Source organism: Temnothorax longispinosus, chromosome 8, assembly GCF_030848805.1.
Source record: "Temnothorax longispinosus isolate EJ_2023e chromosome 8, Tlon_JGU_v1, whole genome shotgun sequence".
NCBI classification, from domain to species: Eukaryota; Metazoa; Arthropoda; class Insecta; order Hymenoptera; family Formicidae; genus Temnothorax; species Temnothorax longispinosus.
In genome coordinates, this window is record NC_092365.1 from 15,198,050 (window position 1) to 15,222,188 (window position 24,139).

At 44.4% G+C, this 24,139-nt stretch overlaps 2 protein-coding genes across 3 annotated transcripts in view; one reads left to right on the forward strand and one right to left on the reverse strand.

Moving 5' to 3' along the window:
• The window catches only part of Tdg (Thymine DNA glycosylase), a 110,440-nt gene that overhangs the window by 9,361 nt on the left and 76,940 nt on the right, over positions 1 to 24,139 (reverse strand). Inside the window, exons 6-7 of the mRNA XM_071787215.1 lie at positions 20,976 to 21,045; positions 2,984 to 3,133 (exon numbers count right to left, since the gene is read on the reverse strand). Of these exons, the coding sequence (XP_071643316.1) occupies positions 2,984 to 3,133; positions 20,976 to 21,045 (220 nt within the window). The remainder of the gene's footprint in view (positions 1 to 2,983; positions 3,134 to 20,975; positions 21,046 to 24,139) is intronic.
• Dnmt3 (DNA methyltransferase 3) overlaps positions 469 to 24,139 on the forward strand; it is a 120,538-nt gene continuing 96,867 nt past the window's right edge. For both annotated transcript variants that reach the window (XM_071787211.1, XM_071787213.1), the window contains exon 1: positions 469 to 656. In XM_071787211.1, the coding sequence (XP_071643312.1) occupies positions 533 to 656 (124 nt within the window). In that variant the 5' untranslated portion in view covers positions 469 to 532. The remainder of the gene's footprint in view (positions 657 to 24,139) is intronic.

Below are 24,139 nucleotides of genomic sequence, written 5' to 3' on the forward strand. Positions count from 1 at the left end.
TAATTATTACCGCTCTCGTCCGCTCCTAATAAATAATAGCGCTTTTCCGGAGCGAAGCTTAAAGCGGATCGAATTCCGCAATGCCCGCCGCGAGGGGGGGATAAAAAGGGCGCGTAAAACGGGAACGCGCTTGTGGAAGAAGAAATGTAATTTGACGACGTTTCGAAGCCGAGGACGTCCGGTAGCTTTCTTTCTCGTTTCGTAAAGAATTCGAAATCGATCGCTATATCCCGCGACAATCGTCGCCTCCGCATTTTCCGTCATAATCGACATCGAGATTAGAATTAATCGGAGGCGCGGCGCCGCTCCAACGATCGGGCAAATCGAAATTCGTAGTAGGGCGACATTTATATCCGAATGGAGGGGTCCACATAGCTTTCGGCAGGGCGGTACGCGTGTCGCGATATGCCTCTTAGGAGCGTGCGGCCGATAAAGTTGGCAGTACTGCCGCTTCCCGCGTCGCGTACACGCATGGCCGCTACGGTCCGGGCGATCGGTCCGTAGAAAAAAGGTTTTCGGGATAACATTCGGAATGGAGCAGACCGAGATCGACGCTTCGTTCGGGCGTGAGTGCGTCGACGCGATGGGATGGGACACGACGTTCGTCGAGGAGGAGCGGCTGCCGCCCGCGGAAGACACGGACGATCCGGAGCACGGTGAGCACCCTTCGATCCACGATCCACGAACGTTTGCGCTTCTTTTCCGCCGGTGCTACGGCGCCGCGCCGCGCCGCACGCGATTGCGACAAATGGCGTCGATAGAACGATTTTTCGGCGAGACGTGTGTCATCTCGGCGACGATCCCGCGGTGCGCGGTCGATCCGTGAGAGCATCGGAGTAGCGTCCCCCTTGGAGCGGCGAATCGATCGAGACGGAGCAGCGTCTCGACGAGAGACGTTCGTCGGAGCAACTCGGTTTCCTCGAATCTCGGAAAAGCGGAAAATTTTCACGTCCTACGTGGCACACGGGAAATGTAATTTAGGAATGGTACTCCGGAAAGAAACATGGTGCCGCCGCCGCGCTCGCCCGGCTCGCTCGGCCTAACCTGTTGACGCAACAGACCGGCTCCTTGTCTCATTAGCATTGTTATGTTTATCTTTTTTTTTATATACCGCGGCACCGTTGCCGTTTTGCGTTTTTTTTTCTTCCTTTCTCACGGATATCGGGATACGCGCTCACTTCACTCAGTTCACTCCCGAGCAAAGTCCGGATTGTCCACGCGGATTAGAAAAAAATTTCCAAGACGCGCACGTTTGTAAATTTGTGCAAATTAAATTAACAAAACGATTGTTGGCAGAAGTCACAATATACGAGGAAACCGAGTACGCCCTTCCTTCCGTCGACGAGGTCGACGAGAAATCAATTTTTTTGAAAGTTTTAAACCGGTTCCGTTTGAAACACCCTGTATACGCGATAGCCCCCCCTCCCCCGTCATTTAGGCCGGACTTATGAATGGGAGTATAAAACGATTCCCGTCGATATGTCCCTTTGCTCCGAAAATTTCTTCGCTCGCGGCATCGTGTTAGAAAATTCGGCATGAAAGAAAAACGGCTATTTATTCCACCGTCCCCCTCTCCCCTCCCTCCCGATGGACGTGAGAGATAACGCACGCACATGGTTGCTCGGAAAACATGTGAGCGTAACAATGCGTAACGCGTCTTTTATTTCGCGAGGAATCTCGCGTTTGTTTATGGGCGTGCGCTCGACGCGATTCTGTTTCACCGCTTTTGAGAGTCGGTGCATTGAAAAACCGAAAGAAGAGCACAAGTGAGCACGAATGAATAAACTTGAATCGACCGAGTCCGGAGGTGGCGAGATCTTCACGTGGCGAGATTCATTTTGCACGTCGATATCGAGGGAAAACAACGCTTTTTACGCTTGCATTTACTTTCTTCACTTCGATAATTACTTTGTATTCGCATAAAATTCACGATAATTCACATTGCATTCGCACGGGCTTCGGACACATGTACTTACATCGCGTCGTGAACGTTATATATGTTGCGGCCACGTGTATCTACCTCAGATACACCACTGTGCGACTGTCGCCAGCTGAAGTCGTAAGAATGACATGCTCGAACGCAGTAAAAATTTCTAGAACTTTCTGAGCGACTTCACCAACGGGACAAAGAGTGCCTTAGGGATAGGTAGGTTTCTTTAGTTCCCTCGTCATGTGGGCAGGATAGAAACGAATAGAAACGAACGTATAGGACGAATTTGAGCGTTAAGCAGAATCGACCAATCGCAGTCGAGGGATACTCGAGCGATTGAGTGATTTTCTTACCGCTCAAGGGCGTTCCTGCCAGCTTTCCTCGGAGTTTCCTTGAATTTCATTGGCTTTCTCGATTGTTTAAAGACAGTCAGCAACACAAACCGTTGCCGAAGAAATATTACCAATTCGTAAAACACGTGTTTGTGTAAACCTGGGTGGTCGATTCTGAAACCCTAACTATAGCGTTACAACTTCAACTTGCCCTTGAAGCTGTCTGCTCTATTGTTCCAACGAGCACATAAAAGGTCATACATAGTTCTAACAAACTATTGTTTCTTTGTTCTGAAACGTTTGCCGTAACCTTTATGAGATTTCGAAAAAGAAAAGTCGATTTCAAAGCACCAGCCGTATAAAGGCTCTTAAAGAAAAACCAATTAGACATTCTGTATATAATTAATCACATTGCAAAAATAACTTCGCAAATTTCAAGTATGTCTTAATTTCAGCATATCTAATGTCACGATTATATCGAGACTGCGGAGTTTAAATTCGTAAATATTAATCGGGACGAGAATTCCACTTTTTTTTACACGATGAAATATAAATAGCGATGAAATATTGTATAACGTGAATATAATACGAAATTAAAAATTAATTTTCCCGCAAATTATGTCGGAGCGTTATCGGCTTATGCAATAATTATTTTCACCCAAGATTTCGTAATTATCTCACCGCTTCTTGCAAACGTATAAAAACCGTTCGTCATACTAACCTTCTTTAATTTCCTTTCTTGTAAGATCCGCGCTGCCTTTCGTCGCACGTGCTACCATATTTGTAAAACCGATGCCGAGTCGTAAAAGCTTGTAATCGTCGTCCGCAGTCAACGGTTCGGGCGTGAGACCACTTAGATGTAGGCATTTCCCTGAAAAGAGGAGCACAATGAAAACAATCGCTTAACTGCATAAATTAATAGTAAGAACATAATGATGGTGCCCCGCGCGATCATAATGAACTTCATTATCCCGGATAGTGAAGTATTAATTTGCGAATCGATCTTGATTACTAATTTAAGATCCACCCGCAAAATTAGACTTTCAAATTAAATACTTGATAGATTATTAAATTAAAAATTTAGTTTTTCTTATTATTTTTCAAGTCTTGCAGAGTAATTGATAGCTACGGAAAAAAGGAGAGAGGATGAAATTATTATTATCATGTACGCATTAGCGTGTACAGCATGTTACACGCATCGCCGAAGCACATGGGCGGCTTTTAAAAATTTTAATGAAATCGACGTAGGCGATATTATGCGATCCATTTTTAATTTTAATTGCATAATGTTAAGCATTAAATTGCTTACTTGCGGCGCCATTATAACGAAACGTATAATTGCAGTCGTCGCGTGAACGGCCAAATGACTTCGCAAAGCTATTGTTCCGCGCGAAATACTCCGTATTTTGTTAATAGGCCGCGCTCGACTATTTATATCCCATTAAATAAACGATCTAAATTTTCTGATAGGCATAATAAAGCCTCGCCCCGGCGGAGGCTTTCGCGCGGAGATAATGGAATTGTTAGAACAGAAGCGCGCAGCGTGTCTATTGTAATAGAAATGACAACCATTGTTGTTTCCATTGTCGATGGTACCGCGCTGGTATCGTTTTGCCCGGATTATACTAAAATCATCGTCGTGAATTTTATCATTGAAGTTTACTACTTGAGATATATTTTAATCGGACAACGACTCACCCGGTTTTTTTTTCCTGATTACGACTTACGCGTGGAAGTATTTTAATTTAACAATTCGAAAGCTTAATTTTCTCAATCGTTTATCCTTTCCGAAATAATCCATTCAATTGCCAAATCAATTCTATCATTCTACAAAACGGCGATTCTATAAGTATTGATGAAATTATTGGCATTCTATTATTAATTCACTATTTCTACTAAAGTACGATGACTCCATTGTAAGATTACTTATTCTCTTTTAATGCCGATCGATTGCGAAGGTGAATGCGGAAAGAGAGCGAGAGAGAGAGAGAAAGAGAGCGAACTATTTCATGAAGATATATAAATTAATCTCGTGCAAGATGTACAAACGATTAGCGGTTGACCGCTTGAATGTTGCAACAGTGACGAGCGTCAATTAGCGTTGCGAATCGCAAATTTCCATTGTATAAATAATAAATAGCGCGTATAAATAGCGTATAAACAGCGGTAAATCGTACGGACGACAATTCGTTCTAAATATTGACGTATGAATGCTTGGTAAACGCGCGCGATCGTTTATTTCGTATCGCGAAAAGCAAACACGGCGCTTAACGTAACGTATAAAAGGTATTCGCGTCGGTTTTCCCGCGGTTATGCATCAAATCGGCAATGCGTACATGGCCGTTTTCAAATTCAAATGGTCGTTTTTAGTAACGGCCGTACGAATGAGCAACTAAATACTCGTTGTCAAGTAATACCCCGGAGAGTTTTGTTTTCGACGCATCCGCGAAACTGCATCGCAACAATTTGACGGCCAAATATTTTGCCGGCGGAACAAGTGTTACAAAGGATAGATTCGATGGAAAAAGGATTAAACGGTTTGGGTCACAGGCGTGTGGGTCGTTCGGTACTTCCTACTTAAAAGTTAAATTATGAGTTCGCCTAGTGCCACGTCTATGCGACTAGAAATAATCGCTCCTCGCTTGTGAAGGTTGATTTGGCAATTACAAATAAATTATTTACGCGCTAAAGTCTCGCTTCGTTAATCTCATGCCTTAATCGTCGCAAAATTAAACATCTCGCGTTACGCTAATCGCGTGTTATAATTATTTTGAGATCAGAGCTTGAGTAAAATTAAAATGTGTATAAAGATGGATATTTTACGTCTGCAGTAATATCTACATATAAGTATATGAATATATGATTCAAAAATTTATTATCGAAGTATATTATGAAAAAAACGTCACGCGCTGAAGTCTCTTCTCTTAAAGCGAACGAAAACGAAGCCTTCTACTTGTTATATATGTCGCTGTTTAAAAGTTAACTTTCAAAAAAGTTAATAAAAAGGTTCCTAAATTAGAACACCCTTCCGCGTTTACGGTACATCGATAATAAATTTATTTACCGAGACAAACGCCACAACGTTGAAGCAATAAGCATCGCACCTCGTCGTTCGCGTGAAAGAAAAGAAAGTCGCGGGCCCAGATAAATCTTTCCGCCGCTCTCGCGGTGATACAGGTGCACGGTGCACGGAGGTACACGCTCACACGTATCCGCGTGTACACGTGAGACGACGACACCCCCGGTGGCGCAAAATTACAATCGTCGCCAAAGTCTATCCCGCGAACGTTTACCCCCAGGCAGCAGATAGAGATTTATGACGCGGCCTCGGGAAATTCTCTCTCTCGCTGCTTTACTCCAGTGGCACCGACCTACAACGGGCGCGCCGCGCCGGCACGACCTTGGAGAACTTCGGAACAAAGTTAAACGCTCGTCCGCGGCCGTTGCACGCTTTCCGGCACAACGTGCCCGACCTCCAAGACCGCGGGAAAAGGCACGAACCGCACGTGTGTGTAATGCCGGTTCCACATTGCGGTCCCCCCCCCCCGTGACCCGGGTCAAGTCTTTTCGGGAATAATAAATTCATGCATAATTAGCATAAATCTAGGATGGGAGCGATAAGAAAAGCTTGAAGAGTTAATGAATGCCTAAGATCCAATTGGAGGCATATCTTTGACAGAAAGTTTATTTGGCATTAGTTTCTACCGTCTTATTACCTATACGTCTCTTCTTTCTCTTCGAGAATTGGCCAATTTCTCGCGAGATGCTCATGTTATTGGCGAGCAATGTTCGCGAGCTTTAGTATGGACGTCGCTTAAAGCTCGCCGCGGCGAAGGGGCCATAAGAAGGAGACTAACGGCCGATCGAACAAACTTTATCGGGGCGAAACGCGACCCTCCTCCGTCATTCACGACGCTAACCTAACCCAACTTGACTTCGCTCGACCTTCCCGCCTAGCCGGGTGCTTTATGGTGTTTCGAGCGAGGGTGTGAAAAGTGTGTTCCCTCCTCCTTCCTCCCTCCCTCCCTCCCTCCCCCGTACGTCGATGGAAAGCAAATGCGTTCGTTCCCGCGCCGGGTCGTCCGTAAATTGTGACTCGTCTCTGATACGGACATAATCGGGGTGGAACTTGCGATCCCGGGCGCGAGTCTATTTTTTTTTTAGGGTTGGGAAATTATGGTAATTTATGGGAAATTTGAGAATTTTCCGAGCGAGGAAAAAATAGCTGAAAACGCCGAACTTCTGTCACGGACGTTCTTTGTGAGTTAACGTCTCTGTGAAACAAATTCTGCCGCTCGAACTCTTCGCTCTTATCGCGAAGTTGTTGCTGTTTTTGCCACTAATACGATTGGCGATATCAGTGTTGGTAATACCGCTCCCTATTAGTTTGAAGGATTTAATTTTTTCAGCATGAAAAAATATGCAAAAGATATAAATTTTTAAAATATCTGATAATGCCGTTAAAAGTAGAAATAAAATACGGGAAGGTATACGTGATAAATATTAATATCAATGCAAATATTTTTCTGTAATATGGAACCATTGTTTCTGCAAATAATTTACGTATATATATTTTTACTGTAGCATATTTTTATTAATGGATACCTCTGATCCGTGCAACTTGATACATAATCGATGTGCAATATGTGAAATCTGAAGATAATATTTCCTATCTGCAAACCGAAAATATCCGAATAATTAATTTCGATATGATCTCAATTAGTATCACAAATTAATCACATTATTAATATTCGCTGACAGTTATAGGAGATATTAACTGCAATTCTCAATATTCTAACTCTCTAATTTCCTTTGCATATCTTTATTTATCGTATATGATGTATATATAATATACTCAATAATATATATATATATTGGTTTTAATATATCTTTTACGTAGTCGAGAATAATTCTCTTTGAGAGAGAAAGGACGTTTAGAGAGACATTTATAGTTTTTAATTCGTTCTTCTCTCCAAAGAGAAGGCACTAATTCGTCACGTCACACGATTGAATGGGTTTTTGAAGATTTTCGTAACAAGTATTTTCTCAGCGTGATTTTTCACGGTCCATCATGTTACGGCGAAATAGTCAAAACTCCGGACGCAAAAAACCCCCCGCATCGTACTTTCTGAACTTTCGGACTTCAAGGCCAACGCGTACAGTACGTTCTCCTTAAACTCGCATTATGGAATTCCGGACATCAGAGAGAGCGCAACAGGACCTTAGGTATCGCATTTTTCTTCTCGCCCGTTCCCACTTCTTTCTCCAGGGGTCTCGTTCTCGGTTACGAGAGACGCGGCGCGAGCAACGCTTTCCCGAGAAGAAATATCGCCCCTGATATTTTTCTAATGCGCGGAGACTCCGACCCTCCTCCTTCATTTCCAGACAACGGTAACGATGCGCGAGGGAGTCGCGGGGGATCTCGGCTATCATTTAACGCGAAATGTACAGTTTATTATCTAAATGGCCGCTAACTCGTTGCGCGGATCGCTCGCAGTCGTGTAAGATTTTTGTAACAGCGGTAAAGTAAATTATCGCGACTCTTCCCTCGACTTTCGTCGCGCCGTCGTCTCTTATTGCGGGTCTCTTTGTCGGATAAGGGAACGGTTTTCGTTAGATATCTGTAACGCGAATAATTAAAAAATTGTTCGTTTGTGAGGCGAAGCTGCTAAATTTTATCCGTCATAAATATACGCAAACCTTCTGTGTGTATAGAGACTTGTCGCATCAGAGATAAATCTATTTCACTTTGGACATCTTAATCGTCATCGGTGAACTCCGACGAGCATTGTTAGTCTCGCACTTTATCAAACGCGCGAATTTCTCGATCGACGAGTATATTCGCGTTTGAAACGGCGTGAAATCGACATGGACGATATTCCACGCTCGTCGCTCAGACGAAAGGCGAGCCGCAACGAAACGGCGGCGGTGGCGACTATCGCAAATTTCTCAAACCTCCATTGACCTAGATTTCGCTCCTTTTTTTCCTCTCGGATTCTGAATGGACGCTTGCTTCGAGTCGGTGGCGATGGCGAGAAACGAGCTAGCGGTAGAAGAGAGAAAGAGAAGGGATATACGATGGATAGAGAGAAAGATAGAGAGAGCGCGCGAGAGAGAGAGAAAGAGAGAGAGAGAGAGAGGAGGGTAGCGGACAGGGGGAAGCCAGGTGAAAATCGATGCAACCGAGAGAGACCTGTGCGTGGGTAACGCGGGAGACCGCGCCTGGAAAATCAATTTTCAGGGTTTTCCAGGACGAAGACCCGTCGGCGGCGACCTAGGAAACGGTCGAGAGCAAGTTCTGACGTTGCTGCTCTCTTTTTCCCACGCCGCCTGCGTGTCGGGGATGAGGGGGAGAGTTGAAAGAGGTGAGGAAAGGGGGCGGGCGAGAGAAAGAGGCGGGTATATCTCAGTGCCACAATTTGCGAACGAGCACGTATTACATCCAGGTGTGCTTAATGATATCCCCGCGCGAAAGTCTCAAGACGTCGGATGCTTTTTCTTTCTTTCTTTCTCTTTCTCCCTGTCTTGCTCGGGTGTCGTCGCCCGCTTCTCGAGTAATTTCAGCTTTTGTGCTCGCGCAGGGCCGAGGATATTTTTTTAATTAAAACGCGCCGAGGGGTTGGCGCGTTTAAAGCGAATTCGGTCGCTCGCGTGCGACTTTGAAGCGACTTTTTCCTCGTCCGATACGCTGCCACCGTCCGGCTGTTAAAACGAGATAATAGGGAGAAACGTCCTTCCGGGGTGATTCAAGCGGGAGATCTTCAGGCTTTCGCGCCTAGAGCCGCCTGCATCTCTCTCGGCAGTAATTCCACCGACGTCTCTGTTATCCGAGACACAGCGGGATACAGTTTCACAAAGGCGCCAAAGGTAAGAAACAGGCGTTCCCTGTATAATCGTCATCCGATAGCCAACATAGTACTTTCCCTTCGGACGCTCTTTTCTTTTGACTCTTCGGATGACCCTAACCTACTGTCCACCTAATATTGCCTTCATTGTCATTTTTATTTTTATTTTTATTTTGGTAATCATGAGAAATGGAATTAAATAACCTTAGTTTGTGTGGCACACAATCTTTATACATTCTTTTCTAGATTGTAATTTAAGATACAAAATAAAATTGTGAGAAATAAAATTCGCTCAACTAAGTTAGCTTCGCAGCAACGATGATAAAGAAAATCTTAGGTCTCATATTTTTAACAGACATTCTTTGAGCGAATCGTGTTCAATCACGCTCGAGAGAAAAATGCTCCGTAATACGCTCCGAGAAATAAGGTTCGTACGGGACAACCGGACGAAATCTCAGCGTTGTATGCATTTGCCTAGTCACCGAGGTGTCTTTTTCGGCAGAAATTTGGAAAGAAGTAAAGAAAAAGAGACAGAGGGCACTAAATTCTAGGGAGGTAGTGAACGTGTACGGACTGTAAGCTGCTATCGAGCGGATAGGCGTGCGACAACCCCTCTCCCTTCGTCGTACCCCCCTCGGCAGCCCCAGAGTTCCCTTTTTCCTCCTGCTCACCACCCCCTAACCAACCCCTGTCCTCCCTGTTCGCCCTCTACCGCCTCCTCCTCCTCCTCCTCCACCTCTTCCTCCTCTCCCGCCCCTCTTGGACCGAGCAGCAGCGACAGGGTGGTCGGTGGGTGGAAAAGGGTGGAGGCTGAGGCTACACGTTTTCCCACACTCGCCCTTCCCGCTCCCCCGACTCTCCTCTCTCTTCGCCATCCAACGCGGCACCCTTCGCCTATCTCGCCCTTGCTCGACCCAACCCCCTCGCTCTCCCGCTCCCTTGCCTTCGTTCCTCTCACCCTCTCTCCCTTTCTCTTCGCCTCACTCTCACAAATACACACATACACACACACACACACACACACACACAACTGCCACTCATTATAGTTACCACTACACTACCATGTTGCCTCAACCTACACCACCACCTCCTTCTTCGCCACCTCCTTCGTTGCCACCTACGGCAACCGACCGCCAAAGGACGGTCTTGCGTCTAGTGATGGCCCTCGAAGCAATAACCAGCCGCAATTCTCGAGCGAAGTGCGAGTGCCCCGGATAGAATATCGCGACGTTGCCCTTTGGGTATCATATTAACTCCTTGATGCATTTGGTCCTTATATAAGGACGATTCCTTTATTTAAAATATTATTTTCTAGTATTATTTATTCCTCTCATCTGAGAGACGTAATAATTTTGTAGAATGTCAATGCCACATCACTACTCGCATTCTTCTCTTCGCTAGACTATTACATCGATTTTCATATGGTCGATATTATGTCATTACAGCTTACCAATTTTGCTCTACCGAAAGAACAGGGTAAAGGGATATCAAAGCCTTCGCTTTCGTCAATTTATGGTATTTGATTTTACTTCACACATGCATTAAGGTCTGAGTAGAATATACAATTTTTTATTTGGAAGATTGGCATATCAATGGCATATAATTTTTAATAGCGTATAGATATATATAAAAATTTAAGTACGTAAGATATAAAAAATGATGTGATAATATGTAAGCTGTCACGATTGTATCGACTATTTTTCAACCAATATATTAAATTTCATCGCGTACCGCAATTAATTTCAACGTGTTATACCTTCTAATTATTATCTCCCGCGTATTCGTGCCAATAGTCGCGTTCAACTGGTCTGGGTGGTCACGATAATGACTAATAAATCCGCCTATAAATTCTCAATGGACCGCTGCACGTCGGTTTGCTTACGTTTCCTTTCGTTTAGCGGGATTATGTACGGTATATACCCGATGCGCGCGCGAGCGCGCGGGCGCACGGTCGGCGGTTTACTCTTCTCTCTTTGCAGTTACGACGATAAATTACCCGAATCGCAGAGAAAGAAAACACGGGAAACGAAGTGTACCCGTGAGTACTCATTCTCCGTACTCGCCTGACCGCATTCCGACAATAATCACTTCATCCACTGTCTGTGCCCCGCGCGACGAATGGAGGACCTTATAACTACTTTCCACTTACGATTTAATTTACCGGCGGCGTATCGTTTTATGCCGCCCCGCGGCAATTACGCGTCGGAAAGATTTATCATCGCGCCTGGGAAAATTGAAAATTACCAAAGCGTCTCGATACACGGCTCGCGCAAGTGGAACGTGACTTATCGATTAGAAACTTCGGCTCTTATCGATCGACGTATCGGACGTATCCCCGAAACGAACGCGCTTTCTTTTCCTTCGACTTCGAACTCTCTTAATTAATTGGCGATCTGTTAATTATCGCGGTGGAAAAATAAATAACGAAAAACTTACTTATCGCGGATGTTCGGAACGGTTTTTGCTTGAACGGAGTAACGTATAACGCTTCATCACTAAAACTCGTTCACCGAAACTAATAAAAATTGATCCGCGAAGGCTATAATTATCTCCCGTAAAATCCGACATTACGCGCCTTAATTCGATTCGACCGCATAAACGTATGATACGGAATTGGATTATCCGCGAGATTTCGTTACGATTGCGACGGGATATGAAGGGGATATTCGCGGAACGTGCTAAAATCTTTCTCATAATACATCGCGCGGATGAACCGCGAGAAGCGATATGTGTGAAATATTAAGATTCAAGGATCGCGCGTACGTAATTGATACGAGTGAGAAATTTCCCAAACTGTATTTCTTTTTTTTATATCTTACGCCGCGTTACACGTGAAAAAGTATAACCGTTTAACCGATTTTTCCTAAATTTTCTTCCCCTGCTCCCCCCCCCTCTCTCCGTGTGTGTCAATTCTCATTAAGGAAATAAAACGAAATGACGCAAGAGAAGAAAGCTCAAATAAGATATTATAGAAGTTTCATCCGTTATGTGGGTCGTTATTATCTAACGTCGCTCCAAAACAACAACAACAACAACAACAACAACGGGGCGAAAGCAGTTTGTGTTTCCCGTTGTACTTCGCGTATAACATCAGCCTTGAGGTTCTCACGTGCGACCATCGGCTCGCATAATCGATTATCGATAGGCGGCGGGGAGGAGGATAATCTCGGTGCGAAAGCTCCGAGCGATGTCATGACCCCTTAAGAACGCTCTTCTCTCTCCGGGAAAAAAGTTTCTCCGATAGAAAACTTCGACCGAGTGCTGTGAACTATCGAACCGGCGCGACGGCCGCGCGAGTAAAGGATTGCCGCACGTGTATGTACACGGCGGTTATAAAATAACCACGCGACAATCTGGGAATCGGTCGAAAGCGATAAAAAAGTAAAATGTTTTATATTTGTGCGACAACGCTCCCCTGGAATTGATATGGCCGCGAATTCGATGCGGAACTTCTATTTGGGAAACGTCCTTGTGAAAAAGGAATAAAAATACGATTTGAAACAGTATACACGCACCGTTATGCATTGTCCTATCGCTATGATGCGTATACGACTCGTGAAACATTGATAACGTTGTCGAGAGGGATGTAATTCCGCGTATCTTGCGCTTAAACGCTCACAATTTTCTTTAGATTTATTGCGCACACGTGCCATGCCACACAAGTAATTCGCCTCTAGAGATAATATATTCGTAATATATTACGTTCGCGTGCTTTGTAGATTATAGATTAATGTAATTTTAAATCTCGCAAATTGCAATTAGCCATTATTTATCACATTCGTTTCAACGCTTTATTAAATACATATTTGATCCAATCACTCGCCATGTATTACGACGCATTGTCTGTGAAAATATAAAACTTATGCATTATTTCAGCGTTTCATAAATATTGCGAGATGTAAAATTATTATCTATGACGAGGATATTTTAAAAATTATATCCATTTAAAGAGATATTTTCGGTTCTGTATTTATCAGCACCATATTATATCCATGGCAAAGAATATATTTTCATTTCATTACATATTTATCTGTGCCAGTTTAATTATGGCACAGTGCCAAATAGCACAACAGTACAAAATAATTTCGTTACCTCAGAGACAAGGACGATTTCGCGAAGCTGTCGCGGATGATTCGCGCGCAACCGATATTTCCCTCGGTAACGCCGGCTAGTTACCCTCGTTAGGTCGGTCGCGGTGACGCGGGGCGCACGGCCAACTCTCCGAGGGTCTTTTACAACAAGTTGGATCTGCCGGGGGTCGAGGTCGCCGTCGAGGGCGAGGGTGGTCGGTCGGTCGGTCGGTCTGGAACCGATGACTGGTGGTGCGCGCTTGTGTACGCCGCGCCGCGTCGTATCGCGTCGCCCGGCGTCGCGGAGACTCGGCTTTGGCACGACCACGAAAAGTTTCGCCGGTCACGTTCAACTTTCGCGCACCGTTCGAAAAACCTCCTCTCTCATTCCCTCTTTCGCGACACCGCCGACGGCGAACTGGGTCGGCGACCGAGTGCCCCCGAGTGCTGTGCCGTGTCGCGAGCAGCCCCATTGCCGTCTCTCCCGATCGACAACGAGCGCCTTTGGCCGAGAAAAAGTTTTTCCTCCGCGGACTTTTGAGAGGCGGCGAGATGGAGCCGCGATTCGTCCCGAGACCGCTCGTATTGCACCTTTCCTCTTCGAAACTGTTCGGCACCGGCTCGTCGAAAAGTTCAACGACACGACAGGGATTCGCTAAATATATATAATTATTACAGATAACAGAGTTTTAATACAGTAGCATGTTTCATAATAACAGCGAAGGTAATATCAGTTTCACGAGGTGTTGAATACATGAAGGCGAAATATTAAATAAATAAAAGCGCGACGTATCAAGATAAAATTTTTACAAAAATTCGGTATAACGTTTTAAGAAAAAAATTACTATTTTAGGTAAACATGTTATACATATATATATATTTAATATAAAATTTACATTATATTATTAACATCATCTATAATTACATGAAATTTGATAAAACAGAATCTAAAACGATGTACTTCTAGATCTACTTTCATGTAATTATAAATTATGTTAATAATATAATATGAATTTTATATTAAATTCTATTTAAATATTGAATTATTATCGAAATTTTTAAGCAATATATTATTTTAAAAAATAGCGGCACGTGGCCAACAAATGAGTTTGTCTCAGCAATTCACTTTCTTGTATTCGCTTGGGCTTTCCTTATCCGCTGTAAATTAAGATGGTTATAATAACGGTCGGATGACGGAGCGCTGCCTCCGATTTTAGCGTGATTTAAATTCCAGCTGCAGAATGCGGTTGACAGGGCTAAATAATAAAGTCGATCAATCAAGTCCAATTTTGGTACCGTCCGAGTAACTTCGCCCGCGAAGTGGGTCATCGACCGAATACACTGCACGTCGCGTGTGCGTTCGACGTCCGTCACCGGCGAAGAAATATTTGCGCGCGATAAAAGCGAAATCTTCCGGAACGCGTCTCGTTCGGTTTTCCATCTGTCGAGTTTTTCTTCTTCTTTTTTTTCTTTTTTTTCTCTCTCTCTCTTCTTTTTTCGTAAATCGTGCAGGGATAAACGAACGTGGGCTCGCGTAGGAAAATCAACACTACATCGGAAATATTTGCAAAGATGAGATATCCACAAAACTACACGGTACGTTGTGTATATTTTCGCATCGTGCGAAAAAATCACCGCGTAGATTGGGTCGCACAATCGATTGCGAGAGAGAAAAAGTCTCTCCTCTTCTGACTTCGGGCGCAATCTTGGATACCACCTCGCAAGTGTCATGATTCAGCATTGCAGGTTGAACGAGAAGCAACGTCTAGAACATGTACTTTGAAATATGCTCGTATAATATTTCGATATTACAGTCAAAATTATGCGCATAACAGCTGTCGAGGGTTTTGAGAGAAATAGATTAAACAGTCTCGTACGTTTCCAATGTACTTTTCATGTATTATATTTATGTATTATATAACTTACGTTACTATCATATTAATACTATCATATTACGTTATACTATCATATTAATACTTATACAGTAGTATTATTCATTTATTCATTATTAGTAATCTTTTTGTTTCTTATTTATTGTTCTCTTTTTTTTTCAAGAGTCAACTTTAAATTTATTTTCGTTAATTAAAGTGATTTCGGCGAGTTGTTTTCCTGCTTTCTCTCTTACGATCATGAGAAAATCATACGTGACACTTTTTAATTTAATGCTACAGTTTAAGCAATTTAGGCAAGACCCTGGATTACGTTGTTGCAATCAGCGAAGAAAGCTCTCCGAGATGATAATTGGACGAAGCGTCGGTGTTATGCGTTTGGCAATTTCGCGAAATCGAGTCATCGCCGGCGGGGAAATCTTCGAACCAGTTGCGTCCTTGCCGGGAGAAACTTTTTCCCTCAACATTCCAGGGGATATAAACTGCGCGCGCGGCAAGCGGCGGCGTGAAACTTCCGACCCTTAACCCGTTTTCAGATGTTCTCCGAGTTCGCGGGAGGGAAGTTCGAAACTTTGCCGGGACGTCTTTCGCGGGTTACATTCAATCAAATATGCACGATTCCGGGCGCGAGGACAAAATCTTAATCGGAATCCTTTAAATTTATATGCCCGCGAGGTAGTTACGTCAGCATCTCTAATTCACTTTATAATTCCTAGATGAATGAAGACGTTGTAGATCATAGGAAAGAAAGTTTCAAGTGTGCATAGAATTTTAGCATTGTGTATTTTGTTGCGTATATAGAGGTACCCGCGAAATGTCTTTGTTTTTAGCTGCAGTTTGCGGAGTTTAGAATTAGAAGCAAAATTTCTTTCGAAGAAGATCCAAGTAAAGAAGTTATTTTACATTGCAAAGTAGAAAGTGTTGACTTTCAATGTTGATAACAAAATACCTTATTTTTTAGTTAAATTTAAGTGAACTTTGTCTTAAATTAAATTAAAAGTTAAAGTTAATTAAATTAAAAGTCACAAAGTTAATTAACGGCATATTTAATGCAGCGGGCTCCTCAAATTTTCGCCACCAAAAAGTATTCTAAATTAACAGCTATAATTGAGTGAAACTATGATGGTTCTGAGATATCCTGCATATTACAAATAGATTATATTATATTATGTATCCGCGGATAGGGGCGTTTCACGATGCGTACGTTATCTGCAGTAACATTGCGGTAACATGATTATAACACATTGTAAAACAGCACGTTGGTATTGAACCGGACAAATGCGTGTAACAGATCCGCTTGCATGGAACGAGCCGAGCGCATTTGAATTTGAATGCCGCGGAACTAGTTTACGCTTAACGTATCACAGCGATATACTAAGAACACGAAGTGATAAAACTCGCAAAAAGGAGGAAGGCGCGAGAGTGGAAATATGAATGAAACCGATCGAGGGTTTATGAATTAAGCTCGAGCGATTCGCAGTTACGATTGTATCCGTAAAGTTTGCCGAACCTCATGTTCCAATTATAGTTAATTCAACTAATTCAACTAAGGCGCCGTTCAAATCAGTTCAAATACGGAACTCGACTTCTACGTAGTTGAATGAGCATGCGTCATATAAATGTTGAGAGAATTGCACATAACACATATATAAATGTACTTTTCTCACATGGTTACAATTCCTCCAAGAATCTTGGGAGCATTATACATCCTTGGCGAGTCGTTGCATTTTACGCACTCGACCGAGCTTGTACAAAATTTGTCGGACCAGTTTCACAAAAATGATTGAATCGTCGTTAAGTTTTCACTTCGGAGGAGGAGTTTCCAGCTTCCGACGAGAAATCACTACGAAGATCAACAAGGAGAAACACTTGTCTCACGTACTCCACTGCAGCCGCGAGGATTAAGAAAACAGATCGAAATAACGCGAGAGATCTCCGACGCGCGCGCGAACGAGCGTCCGAACTTTCTCCTTACCGATCTAACGGGTGAATCACGGCCCCGTTAATCGACCCTGCCGGCTCACCCCGAAATTACGGAAAAGAGCCCCGCGTCTCTCTCTTTTTCCCTCGCCCTCTCTCGCGCGCTTTCTCTCTCTTTCTCTCGCTCTTTCTCTCTCTTTCTCTCTCTCTTTCTATCTCTCTCGATACGCGTGTGTGTTTCGCCCCTATCCCCGGTGCGGTCTCTCGACGTTACACCGCGCGCACCACCGGTGCACGACGCGCGATACTCGACTCGCGCGTTGTAATGGTCGATCGCGGCTTCGACCCTCTTCCGAGCCATCGAACGGCCCGAACGCGGTCGGATTTTTCGACGTTTACTGCCTTTAGGCCCCTGGACCATGCGTCCGCACGCCCGCCCGTCCGCCTTCCGCCGACCCCTCTCATCCCCCATGCTCCCCCGGATACTCAAATTGACCCGTCGTGCTCGATCCACACCCCCCGTCCACCCCTCTTCCGCCATCCGCAGCGAGCATAGTCCCCCCCTTCCTCCCTCTGCCGCCGCCGCCGCCACCGCCACCGCCGCCGCCACGGCAGTTGCCACAGCTTCCAACCTTTTTACCCCTGTACCAACCCTGCTTTTTCCCCCGTTCCGCCCAACCGCCCTCCTTGCCTACGCTACCACCCCCTATCCCCCTTTTTATCCCGCTCTCCCTTGCGCGCACCACTCATTATAGTTTCTCCCTCCCTCGCCGCGCATTCCCTCCTCCCCTTCATCCATCTATCCCTCTTTGCCCCTCTTCCTCACGCGGCCTCCACCTCCTCATCCTTCTCCTCCTCTCCCTCGCCCGCCTCAGCCACCACCATCCGCTCGCTCGCTGCTCTGCTCTCCCTTCCACCCTTACACGTCGCCCACCCTCCACCCGGTTCAACGCTCTACCGCAACCCTGGGAAAACCCTGGAAAATCCAGCGGCGTGCACCTAACTTCACCGTGGCGTATATGTGTGTGTGTATGTGTATGTGCATGTATCAATGCATATATGCTGCACGTGCATGTGCCGGTGACACACGCAAGCAGGGGTTGCGTGTAGCTACCGGGTGTCGCGGAATCATGGCCGCTTTCTTTCCTCAGAGGCTTTATGAACCATTCGTGATAGAGTGAAGAGATTTTTTCGACGAATATGTATAAATGTGCCATTTGCATATTTTCTTATTACAATTGAGACAAAATTGAGAAAATCTAATTAAGTATATGTGAGAAGATTATGTCCAAATCTTTTCCTTATTTTCTACATTTTAAAGTAAGACATTTGAAAGTCGTGAAGAAAAGGTAGTACCTGTTCAAACCTTTGACGAAAACTCCATTTCGACTTAATTGCCGAGTTTTTAGATGAAAGAAACGATGCTATTGTTGGGACACCCCATACGCGATGTTGCGTATGAGCGCGTATACAGGCGCCGCGGGAGGCATGCGTACGTAATGGGCATCGGCCAGGCCGTTAGCGCGAAAATTGTTTATTTAAAGCCCGAGCGGATGCACGCGCGCACGGGGATGGTCGCGCGTGCGCCGCGCGTGCACGCATCAGAAATTGTGCATACGTAAGACCGGCCGAACGTGAGCGCGCGTGAATGCGCCGCGCCGTGCGTCTCCGCGCGAGTCGAAACGCTCGCGTGTGCAGATCCATCTCATTCGCGGTATTATCAAGATCGCTAAAGAAAAAAAAATCGGAGAAACTTGCGAGAGAAGCGAAATGTTAGAAAAAAATCGCAACAGTCGAGGGATATGGAGAAAGGTCAGGGAAAATCGCGAGAAACTTGCGGAATTTCTCGCCGCGGTGGACGAAGATAAGAGAAGAAACGATTTGATAGACGATATCTAACTAGAGACCTGAGAGAGGCATAGCTGCTATTAACGTTAAAGGATAATGAAGTTAATACGTGTGTGTTCAGCAGAGCTCAACTCTCTGAGCATTCGGATTATGAAGATTTTACATCTATAACTGTAATATTTACCTGATGTAATACTTTTTCCGGTCGAACAATGTTCTTCCGGTTTGCTCGCGCAAATAAAGTAGCAACGATCGTATAGTTACTATGCCTGTGATTAACAATGCGTTAATAGTACCGCACCCGCGTTTACTTATGTACGCGTACCCCGATATATCTTATATTGTCATTACGCTGGTACGGGCAAATATTTGATCGCGATACACTCGGACGAAAGCAAACGCCTCCGGCTATTATGGCAGTGTAATAATCGGGCGCGTAAACCTGTAGGTAGCCGTGCGTTTATATTATATATTACGCTACATTACATTAAGCATGTTGTATGCGTATAGCGCGCCCACCGCTGATAAGCGCGCGGACTCGTGCAGGTCCACGTAAATCGTAGGGGCCCCGGCAGCGATACGTCGTGCATGGGGGCGCATTAATACGCACGTGCTGGCCGTGCGTGCGCTTCGGCAGTTGCATCGAAGATAGCCGGGGCTGTCGTTACTCGTCGTCGTCGATCAAACTGCGCGCGAATCCAAGAAAAGCAGGAAAACCGTATCTTCAATCGGGGACTGATTAGTCCTTTAACTAATAACGTATCGAACTACTCGAATCTTTTTAGACTCTTGTGTATTAAACAGCTCTTTACCGATACACTTATGTATGTTAATACTTATTTCTTCGTTTTTTAAATTAATTTTACGTAAATATTTCTACCACCGATTAGTACTCTTTCTTGCTTTTAATAGAAAAATTGTCAAGCCATGCGAGGACCGCGATACAAAGGACCCAATTATATCAGCATACTTCTCCCGGAAGTGAGCTTTTGTACGAAATTGATGAAGATTTTTATGGTATCCGTGCTGTGCGCCGCATATATAAATCATATTAAAATGTATTAATCGACGTTGCAAGCAAGGCAAAAATAAACACATAGCGTATGTACATGGGATATGTGCCGTATTAAAACTGTAGGTTTTACATTCGTGCCGTGGGTGATTTATGCGCGTTGCAACGCGCTCTCGCTGTGTGCTCATCGATGCAGGCTTCGCGATTTCAGAGATCCCGGGTTCCCCGGTGCAGAAAAAAGCGCGAGATGAGGGCTCGATCGGGTCATAGAGGCCGGCTAGGCTCTCGACAGGCTTTTCCCCGGATCCGCGAATTTTACCGTGTTCGCCCCAGCGTCGTTTTAGTTCATTTAGGCGAATCCCAGCCTACATTTATCGCACAGGCGCAGAGTCCTGCAGATCATACGCATTAAATCAATGCAAAAAAGTTAGCTCTATTAACTTAGCGGCGTTTATGTTTCGCCGTGTTTATTTCCTTTGCGCGGATGATGAATCGCCCCGATTTTTTCGAAGCGATGGCCCTGAACGATAATCGCCCCCGGCGTTCTCCTCCTGTCTCCCATTTTTCTCGCCGACTCTGATTTTCTCGTTGACTTGATAATTACTCTCCTCGAAACGCGTCTAAGACGAGGCGCGCGTAAAGCGCACTCGATTTTCTCGGGGCGGGTATAACGTTATGCAATTTTATGCGGAAACTTCGAGAGACGCAAAGGCGAGGCTCGCTTGCAAGACTATGGTAATGGTGTGGGTTCGTTAGCGCCACGATTGTCGGACACATTGGCGCTCGTTTATACGGATGTTCGGAATTCGAATTGCGAATTCATGTCCTGGTAGTAGTACCTGTCAGCGGCTACAAAAGACTCTCTTCCTTCATTTATTATTATGACTTTACTGTTCCTTACCGCTCTCGTCATGAAACACCTCCTTCTTTTTTATCATTTTTCTGTTTATGGTCACGTTACTTGATTGTTTTTGTTTAAGATGCGAATTAGCGTAAAATTAATCACGATAAAATTAGTTTAATTTAACTTAAAATATACCTTTTGTTGCTAATTAACGTTATTATGTATTTTTATTTGACGCAAATTTCGTGATCCTCGACAAAATGAACGGAAGATAGAATGACTCACAGAAGTGATTTCCAGGTCCAGCGTAGTGATGTCCCTTATAAGCCGCGAACAGTCCGGGGTTGATACCAATCTGCAAAGTAAAAGGAACGATTCGTTAGAATCTTTAAAACATTTCTAGACACCATCCCCTACAATACTCATAGTAAACTAAACAGTTCGAATAAATCGCGAATACACGATTGCACGTTTTCGCTAATTGCAGACACGATTGTTTCATTGTTATTTTAATTAGCCACATTAGTAAAACAAAAACAAACGGATGTTCTTAAGTCTCTCACGTCTCGACGTCGCTTATTGTATTTGTAGTTCCGCTTTGAAATCTCCTCGGACTCTCTCTCCGCGTCGATCGTCTAGAAATTAATACTCATGCTTATTTCCAACTTATTTCCGTGTTTTAAAACGGCGAAATTATTGTCTCTTCGTCTTTCTTCGACTTTCTGCCGAGTTTTTTCCAGACGAGGAAAAACGCCCGGAGAGTCGTTCGTGTCACGCGTTGTTGTCGACGTAATTAATTTCGCTTTCTGCCGATTGTCAAAGCTAAGTTTAAGACTTTGGAGAAAAAAAAAGCGTTGGCTTTATCAATGTTCCTCTCAATGTTTGACACGCAATAAAAAAAAATGCACGCGTAAACGAGGAATGAGAATCGATTGTAAATCTGGTATACCTGTTAATTAAGGCAGTCCGTCGCGCGATTGATTATGTATATAGATGCAATATGATGAAAACTAATGGCAAATTATGTTGATGGCTTGAATTTAATGAAGGCATTTCGATGAATAAAACTTTACCGAGTTTATACAGGCATCTCTTTAGAAAATGATATTTTTAACGCTGTAGAAAATTTGGTGTCCGATCGTAATTATAAATAAAAAGAAAGAGGGAAAATGTATAATAAAATGAAGCATACATTATGGAAATATAGTTTGAATGCGCCATATGCATAATGTTTAATTTAGTTCCCAAAGCTTTCGAAAAAGGCTCGACGAGAAATTGCGTGTATCCATATATGGACGAAATTAATTCCGCCATTACGAGGGCAATACTACTTCAATGGAGCGTTTTTAATCTGCAAAATACGAAATTCCAAGCTGCCCAATCAAGTTCTGTTTCGTGAAAGCTTTCGTCTAAGTGCCATGCTTAAGCATTTTTCTTATTCGGTCACGAAAGATATTTATTAAACACAATTAAAAACTGATACTCTTAATACGCTCTTCGTCGATGAATAAAAACGGGACAAATATCTTCGCATCTCGGCGCAATTCTGCTTTAAGATCTCATCTATTGTCACCTACTTTCAATACTCTTTCCAATTTTACTCGATTTCCTATGAATATAACCGCGTCAGCAGATTCCATTGGAACAATGAATACCTTTTCGAAATGAAAAATGAGACAATTGAAACCTTTGAACACATCGAACAAAGCGATGATCATCTCATATTGAAATTAACAAATCTTTTTCGATGATTTTCCGAACATTGAACGAATACTCTTTTCTTTTTAATAATTTGGAACAGCCGTAATAATCGTCATTGAAAAGGAGTTGCGTTATCATAATTCCACTTTGCTCGACTTTATTAAATAATATTAGCGCGGTTATTTAAATCTATCTACGCTTAGTTAATTTCCTACGTTTTCTCCAGTAAAAGGGCCCTTTTTCATTTCGTTCCGTTTTTCGCGTAAACCGAATTAATTAAACTTAATCTCTCCCGCGCGCATGGCACGACGACACGCTGCACTTCCGTACGTATCGCGGTGTCTCTAAATCGGGGGGGAGAGAAAGAGGCAGAGAAGGGATCGATTTCTTTCCCCGTTTCGCGTACGACTTCACGTGCGCGTTTCTTACTCGCGATTATGCAACGGCGCGGCGGGAGGGAGGAGGAGGCGGAGGAGGAGGCGCAGGTGCGGCGTTGGTACCTGTTGCACAACCGCATTATCTTCGCTCCTCGCTCCGCCGGTTAGGTAATTAATAACGACAAAGTCCAAGGATACGTGATGTGCGCGGCCGCGCGAGCACCATTAGGCGCACATCTCGCGCGTTATTAAACCCTCCTCCTACCTCTTCTCCTCGCCGATGCACTCCCGCGCGATCTCTCTCTCTCTCTCTCTCTCAAGATCTCTCTCTCCCTCTCTTTTTTCTCTGACTTGCAACTGACCTTTTCGCAAGTGCAAGGTGCGCGCGAGGGGGCTGTATCGCCGCCGGGGAATCTTGTGTCGTAACTTATCGACGTTTATCTCGCGCCTAGCCACGGCGACGCGACGTCCGCCGTCGTCGTCGGTAAATAGAGATTAACATTCACCGCGCAACGGAACGGCCGTATACTCCTCGGGATAATTGCATGACAAAGTGCACGTCCGCGGGACTCGCGTGTGTGCACGCGCGCGTGCGTGTACGTGTGCGCGCGCGTTCCATTAAGAATCGCGACGCGTCCGCGAGGCACGAGAAAGGATCGGCGGCTGATTAGTTTGAATTCTTCTGTTCTCGCCTCTGTTTAGCGCTGCATTCAAGCCCTCGAGGATGTTATTATGAATCGCGTGCCTTGTGAAACATCGCGGTTGTTAAGGTAATTAAATGATGATCGAAATGGACGCGATGTATGTTGCAGGAATTTCTGAATTTCAGCGGTTTGGAAATCGAGAACCTAACTCTTCTCCGACGGCATATACTTTCAAAAAACTGTTAATTAAAAAAAAATAATGGGGCGAAAAACATAGGCGTGATTTACAAATTTGGCACTTGCTTATTTATTAATAGTTATTCTCTATTAAATAGAAATATCTGTAAAGCGTGGAGCACGCAACGCATGCTTCACGCGCCTATTGAGGAATCCCCGCGTATCTCTGCGATTCGGGTAATGCATTTCTCGATCGCACCTTCGATTCCGATGAGGGGGAGGGAGGGCGAGAGAAAGAGAGAGAGAGAGAACTAGAGGGAGAAAGCTACGGCACGACGACGTATATCGCACCGTTAAAATCGCGTTATTATTAGTCGCGTACGAGCGAATCCTCCTCCTGCTGTATACCCCAAACCCCTCTGTGCGTGTATGCGCGTGTATGTTTGCGTGTGTCTCCATCCCCATTCCCCCGCAGCTCGCCGTCGACATAAAGTACGTATCGCATTAGCGCGTTAACGCCAATGCGTTAGCCGCTCGGCCGGCGCCGAAT